This window comes from Hippopotamus amphibius, chromosome 5 (assembly GCF_030028045.1).
Source record: "Hippopotamus amphibius kiboko isolate mHipAmp2 chromosome 5, mHipAmp2.hap2, whole genome shotgun sequence".
Classification (NCBI taxonomy): Eukaryota; Metazoa; Chordata; class Mammalia; order Artiodactyla; family Hippopotamidae; genus Hippopotamus; species Hippopotamus amphibius.
The window spans coordinates 114305501-114313126 of record NC_080190.1 but is presented as its reverse complement, the minus strand read 5'-3'; the positions used below and the strand labels follow the sequence as shown (position 1 = coordinate 114313126).

At 41.2% G+C, this 7626-nt stretch overlaps 1 protein-coding gene across 1 annotated transcript in view; it reads right to left on the bottom strand.

The window, feature by feature from the left end:
* Positions 1 to 4916: 4916 nt before the first annotated feature.
* Positions 4917 to 7626, bottom strand: part of EYA1 (EYA transcriptional coactivator and phosphatase 1) — a 160556-nt gene continuing 157846 nt past the window's right edge. The window contains exon 17 of the mRNA XM_057735357.1: positions 4917 to 4997. Coding sequence (XP_057591340.1) covers positions 4917 to 4997 — 81 coding nt within the window. The remainder of the gene's footprint in view (positions 4998 to 7626) is intronic.

The window sequence follows — 7626 nt, the reverse complement described above, 5'->3', positions numbered from 1 at the left end:
CGTTCATGGTAGTAAAAGCCCTAAGCCTGAAGTTTTACTTGAAGGTGAAGGACAGTTCACACCCTCACCTCTCTCTCTCCTGGGCACCCTGACCCACACTCCTTGTGTCCCTACAGCCCCGTGGCCTTTCTTCCCTTGTCCACTCTCGGCCTCTCTCCTGTGCTCCCCTTCTTCCTGCTCTGCTCAGGCCAACTCCAGCCTGCAGGGCTCAGCTTCAGGGCAGTGTTTCCTGCCTACCCAGACTGTCCTGCTCGCCCCACCTCTCATGTCATCAGGACTACTCACGGAAGTCTCCTTTATCATTGTGATTCATTTTATATATATATATGTTTTTATTAATGAATTTATTTATTTTTGGCTGCACTGGGTCTTTGCTGCACGCAGACTTTCTCTAGTTGTGACAAGTGGGGGCTACTCTTCGTTCTGGTGCACAGGCTTCTCATTGTGATGGCTTCTCTTGTTGTGGAGCACAGGCTCTAGGCATATGGGCTTCAGTAGTTGCAGCACATGGGCTCAATAGTTGTGGCTCACGGGCTCTAAAGTGCAGGCTCAGTAGTCGTGGCACATGGGCTTAGTTGCTCCATGGCATGTGGAATCTTCCTCGACCAGGGATCCAACCCATGTCCCCTGCATTGGCAGGCAGATTCTTAATCACTGTGCAACCAGGGAAGGCCTGTGATTCTTTTTTAATAGCCACCGTCCCAATGCTTGAGGTCAGAAACTAGGCTTTTTCCTCTTGTTTCCTCAACAAGGCCAGAAGAATGCAGCCCTCTTGTAAACAGTCTGTGCCATCAAAGAACTGGTTCTTTAGTTGGGGAGAAAAAAAATGTCTGAATGCTTAGCCAGCATAGGAATGAGCAGTGTTCAGGAAAATGCCAAGCAGTGTCCCAAGCACTTTACACTTATTCACTTACTTGGTCCTCATAATCACAGTCTGAAGTACGTATTGTGTTATCTCCTTTTTACAGAAGAGGAAACTAAGGCACAGGGAAGTTAAACAACTTGGCTAACTGAAACAGGAAGCTGGGATTCAAACCCAGGCAGTCTGCCTGCAGAGGCCGGATGCTTAACAACTAGGTGTACTATCTCATGGTGGTGGGGTGACCCCTTACTTTGGGGGTGTCCAGACTCCTGTTGTGTCTCACCATTCTCCACATTCAACCCATTAGCCAGTGCTGTCCTTGCTATCACTAAAAATAAGTCCAGGTGTCCTTTTCCCCATCCTAATCTGAATCTGGTTGTTGCTCACCTGGACCTCCCTACTAGCCTAATGACTTGTTTCCCCACTTCTTCTCTTGTCCTTCTTTAGCCTGTTCTCCCCCCAGCAGCCAGAGCGGTCATTTCAAAGAGTGTATCAGGCTGGGTCACAGCCCTGTGTGGACCTCTCAGAGGCCATTTAGAATAGCATCCAAATCCCTCACCAAGACCTTCCCTGTCTCTCTCCCTTTCCAAAATCAACTCTTCTTGGACCCATGAGTGTGATTTTCACTCCTAGAGCACAATACATAGAAGTCTTCTCCTCTGAGGACCTTTACCTCTATCTTCTGCCCCTCGTCTTCACATGCTGCCTGCTTCTTAGCCATTGGTCTCAGTTCAGATGTCTCAGCTCTGTCCATCCTTTCCAGGGAAGACCTGTCACCCATATTCCCTGTTTTAATTTTCCACAGAGAACGTTTCCAACTGGGTGTATCTCATTCATTCAGCAATTTGTCTGTTCCTAGCTACTCTGATGTAAACTCCATCCTCAGGAGCAGGGACCTCCTATCCTCAGCATCTCAGACAATGCTTCCCTCTCCCATGGTGGGGGCACAGGGAGCCATTATTGAAGGGAATAGTCTGAACAGGCCAGTAAGACTATGGACATTGGGTGGGAGACGTTCACGAGAAGAAGCTAACACTGTGTGTCATCGTGGGAAACAAGGTTCTGCAGAGAAGGCTCTGGAGCTGGACATGGTTTGGGTGGATTGAGGTGGGGGAAGTCATTGATGGCAGTGGGAGAGCTCTGAGTAGAGATTTGGCAGGGATGCTCACGGGCTGTTTGGTCCATTAAAGAGCCCAGTTAATATGTACTGAAGGTTTGTTCCTAAGAATGAGGAGAGACAGTGTTGGGAAGAAAGTAGAGGCTGTACTTGGAAACTCTCGAATAGCAGGTAGAGAAATTTGGGCTCTCATCTATGGTCCAAGAGGAGCCCTTTAAGCATTTTGGCCAGAGGGGTGTCACGTTAGAAGTGGTGCTTTAGAAAATCCATCTTTTGACGGGATGCTCTCCGTTTTGCTTATTTCCCATACTTTCTTCACCTGAGACCTACAAGTCCCTCCACTCCACACCCCTGTCTCTTTACAGATGTTCCCCCAACTTTTCATTCTTGGGTGTCTGAGCATGTGCAGGCACTTCATTATTCAAGCCACTTGGCTGCGCGTGTGCACGTGAAAAATGAACATTCTGGGCCTGATAAATGAGTCAGACCACTGCATGTTTGATGTTCACGTGTTTGCATGTATGATTGTTGTGTTTCTAAGATTAAATCCCATGAGGAAGCAAGTTGTGCTGTTTTATAGCTCTTTTGTCAGTGATTAATCTGGCCAAATCTTAGAGGTATATGTTGTGGGCGTTCTTTATAGATGAAGCTGGTTTCTATTGCTATCCCTTGGGTTTTTAAGTGGCTAAATCTATGCTCTGGCATCCAAGATACTTGACGCTGAATTCTGTTCTATAGCAGATAAATCTGAGTGAAGGTCTAGTTTATATAGTTTCGGAGGAGGTAAAGAGCTTTTCCATTCATCTGTTCTTACAGTGATCAAAGAAACAGCTGTTATTCTTCTAGCTTAGTCTTCTCAAGGGCTGATAAAGCCATTACTACAGTTGCTCTATACAACTTCCTTTTGTTGAACTATGAGCGTTCTAATGCAACCAAGATCCTGCTATTTCTTAGAACCGAGAGATGAACAGAATACTGACAGTCAAAGAGCTTACAGTACTTCACAAATCAGTTTTATTAATTTAAACACAAATTGAATGAAGAAAAATTCTGTACACAATTGTGGACACAACACACCTTTATACAGTAAGGCCAAGATAAACTTTGTCTTTTCAGTCTGCAGAGTACAAAAACGTAAAATGGAAAGGCTAAAAAATTGTCGACTGCTGTTTGCTTCAAGCAAAAGAGGAAAAACAAACTGACTAAACAATTTGGAGAAATTTACAACTAATTCTAGCAGCAACATGAAACTTCAGAAATGGATAGAGCTATCCTCTTCAGCTACTTTGGGTCAAAGCTGGTGGTTTTTTCCCCCAATATACTACTAAAGAAAATTCATCCAAAAAGTAATTTCATGACAATGGGAGGTTTTAGATGAGAGAAACTAGTGTCTAGACAAACTGGTCGGTCACTTTTGGAGAAACATTTTTACGGTATTACAAAGGTGACAAATTTTGTTTTCCAGATTTATGCTTGTTACAGAATGGGGGTGAAGAGTAGCATTATTTTCTTGGTGATGATGACTGGGCCATGTCTGCTGCTGGCAATGAACTTTCCTGGGAGGGCAGGGTTGGGGTTGGGAAGGTAAGCGTGGGTGAAAACAGAAGGAACGTGAATGTAGAAAGTAATACAAAGCTTTGCTGATTTCCAGATAGGTGGTAATGCCCTTCCTTAAAAAAGAAAATATCATCTGAGCACATGAAAACTTTCCTAGTGTCCAATTCATGAACCACTTCATTAATAAAATATATCCATCATCTACATTCTTTCTGTGGGAAGAAGAATTTGAATAATCATCTTTTTCCAGGTAGTTACACATACTCCATTAGTGTTGGAAATGAAAAAGCGAGGTTGTAAGAAGACTTTTTCCCCCCAAATTATTTAAGACACTGCTGTGTTATTTTACCAAGGCCCTCCTAACAGCATAAAAAACAAAAAGAACTGATGGGAAAAAAAATTGGAAAACAAAACCTTATTGACACTTGATATCCATGCTTTTGGTCTTGACAACATGATCAAAAAAAAAAAAAAAATCCATTATCTACATATTTATACCCAGTACTTCAAGAAGGCACTGCACATCTGTGCAGATCCTGCCTCGTACTTCACTATCAAGGCATTGCTACCTTTCAATATCATTTTCCTAAACAATATGTAAAAGAATCATCCATTATTACAAATTTACACCCAAAATTCTTTCTGTACATGATTGTCTCAGTGATGTACATATTATATGTTTAAATTAGACATATTTTAAACTACTTTGCAATGTGCTAAAATTCAAAGTACTTGCTGTGTCGTGAGGCCAAAGCCTTCGATTGCTCCTCTCTCATCACACTACTGTCTCTTCAATTATTTGATGTCAAAAAAGTCTGTTCGAGTGAACTGTATGGTTCTTGAATTATATCTCGATAAGGCTGTTTTTTTGTTTGTTTTTGTTTTTTAAAGTCTGTTCATAAATAAGTAGAGATGTACAGATGACCCTGGATATGAGACACCAAAAAAAGTAAACCTTTACAAGAAGATCCCCCTCACTGGTATTCAGGAAACCCATCTTAGTCTTTGTTGTGCAATCAAGTTTGCTGTATTGGAGAAGCTGTTTATGTCACACTGAAGATGCTAAAAACATAAAGCGTCTGCAGGTCCTTTCTTCACAGGTTCGAACCATGTAGTTAATGTGGCCAAGACACGTTACGCTGTGCTAGAACATTCTCATGGCTTATTTGCATTGGATTCACAGTACTAGAGTCAACAGCTGTTCTGAAGAAAGGGATGTGGTCCTTTATTGACCGCAAGGGCGAGGCAAGGACCCACAGCAGCTGGGCATCAAAATGTCGAAATCACTAGTTTGGAGTCCGGCGCCGGCTTGGGACTCAGCCTTCTGGATGTGTCCCTGGTCACTGGGCTGTTGTGTGGTTTCAAAGTGCTAGGGGGCTATTACAGGTACTCCAGTTCCAAGGCATGATGTAGGGCCATGAGGTCCGAGTGACTGGAGACCCTCCAAAAGGGCATGGCGTGCTGCAAAGGGGCAGACAGTGAGGTGAGGACAGAGAATGCTCCCAGCACAAGCCCCGAAAGGCTGCTTTGGCAGTCCACTCTGCTGCCCACCCCCCCATTCAGTATTGTGAAAACTGCCAGTTAAGATCTCAACATCACATCTGTTTAAAACAAAAATTCAAACTTAATCCTCCCCTAAGAATACTGGACTGCATTTTAAAATGTGACTCAGGAGTCTGTTTCTTTTAAGAAGGTGACGGGCATTTCTTAAGCAGACCTATGCTGCGACTTGAATGCCGATTTCAAGCTTCACATAAAACCCAGTAGCTATGAACAAAACCTTGTCAAACGTTCGCCTTTCAAAATCTGGATCCAGTGGATTTTTCATGCTGCAAGTTTAAGTGGTTTTCCTTAGTTGGTAGTATTTTACAAAACTTAATTTTACTCCAGGAAGAAGCAACTTTTATTTTTTCATTTAGTTCCATCAGGCATTCTTTGCACTGGCCTTGAAACAGCTTTACCAAATGGGAAGATTTTAAATGAACATCTAAGGTAGTTTTTTGTTTTTTGATGTTTTAAACAACTACCAAAAAAGACAATCTAAAAATCTAGCTTAAATGATGGGAACAGTTGTGAAAGACTTGAATCAACCAGAGACAAGAAAAAGAGGCAAAAAAAAAAAAAAAAGGGTTACATCATCCATGAAGGATTAAAAACAAGATTATTAATTTTATGGCTCAAAAGCACTATAGTAAGTATTTATCAGCAAAATCATTTTCTTAGATAAAAGAAAGGTAATCATAACCTTTCAGAGAACAAAATTCTATTAAGCCCACAGAAAACATAACATTTTGGTTTTTTTCTACACAAAAAATAATGTGAAGGCCTGAGTATAATTTGCAATTATAGTTCTAGGAAATTTTTAAACAATTCAAACTATTAGGAGAAAATGGCAGGAAAACAAATAGAATTTGGAACTGAGGAGTTTTGGTGGGGAGGACCATCTATAAGTAACAGAAGCTACTAAATATTTTGCTGTAGATCATATAGCTGTTATTATTCTGGGGATGCAAACTATTGTTACTTATTAACAATGTCTTTGTCTCAAGTAATCTACTAAAAATATATATACCACAGTCTACTATCATATGAAGACCTTTCTGGATTCTGCAGTATTTTGGAGTATCTCTCTATTTTTGTTATCCTTCAATAACAGTCCAGAACCAAATACTAGAAATCTCTCTTCAATATTCAATATGAATATTCACCTAAAAGGAGTGGGAGGGGGTAACTCCCTTTGCCTGGGTGGGAGAGACACTTGGTAAGAGGTAATAGTTGAGCTAGTTATGAAAGGATGACCATTCAGAAGAGCACTGTAATGGCTATGTGTGTGTAAAGTGGGCTGGGGCAGAGGATAAAGGGGAAGCTCTGTGTTGGAATAGTGGCTGTGTGATGCTATTGGCTGTAGGAGCCAAGTGGTTCAGGATCTGGTAAAAACCCTGTTAAAGAGCTTATTAATAATAATGATAGTTATGGTTGACACTTAATACTGAGTGATTATAAGAAGACTGAGTCTAGGAGAGAATACAGGGCACTCAAACATGTGTTAACAAATAATTAGAATATTGCAAAATAACATTTTTTAAAATTAATTAATTTTATTGGCTATGTTGGGTCTTTGTTGCTGCACATGGGCTTTCTCTAGCTTTCTCTAGTTGCCGTGAGTGGGGGCTACTCTTTGTTGTGGTGCGTGGGCTTCTCATTGCGGTGGCCTTTCTTGTTGCAGAGCATGGGCTCTAGGCATGTGGGCTTCAGTAGTTGTGGCACATGGGCTTAGTTGCTCCACAGAATGTGGTATCTTCCTGGGGCAGGGCTCAAACACGTGTCCCCTGCATTGGCACGTGGATTCTTACCCACTGTGCCGTCTAGGAAGTCCGCAAAATAACATTTTCCCTAACTAGGCACATACTGATGTGAAGCTTTTATGGATCTTTTATAAGAGCTTCCTGGGCCAAGTGTGTGCAAAGTAAACATTTTTTTTCCTGAGTCAATGTTTAGCCTGGAACAAGTATTTCTTATATGAAGTCAGAGAGAGATGGTGGCTAAAGAGGAAAGGAAAATCAGGTTCTAGAATGGGGAGACCCGGGTTATACACTCAAATCTGACTTTAGTAACATGACTTTGACTCATGACAGATCTCCCTGGAACCCCATTTTGTTTATTTGTAAAATAAGGGTTTAGTGGAAGTGACTCAGGGTTGCATCTAGGTTTAATAAAGTCTATAACTTTTAATTAAAATATTCTATTACTTGTATAGCACTGTAGTTACAGCAGATTTGTAAAATAATATACATACATAACATATGCTCCCACTGCCAAGAACCAGTGGGAAAGACATCTGCTGAAACTATTTCATTACAGTGTAAGGCAGTGTAGGATTAAGAATCAAAATGACCTAGCCAGAGCAATCAGGCAAGAAAAATAAATAAAAGCATGAGAATTGGAAAAAGAACTATTTGCAGATGCAATGATTTTATATATAGAAAATCCTAAAGATTCCAGCAAAAAACAGATCTAATCAATGAACTCAGTGAGGTTGCAGGATACAAAATTAACATACAAAAATCAGTATTTCTGTACACTAAGAACA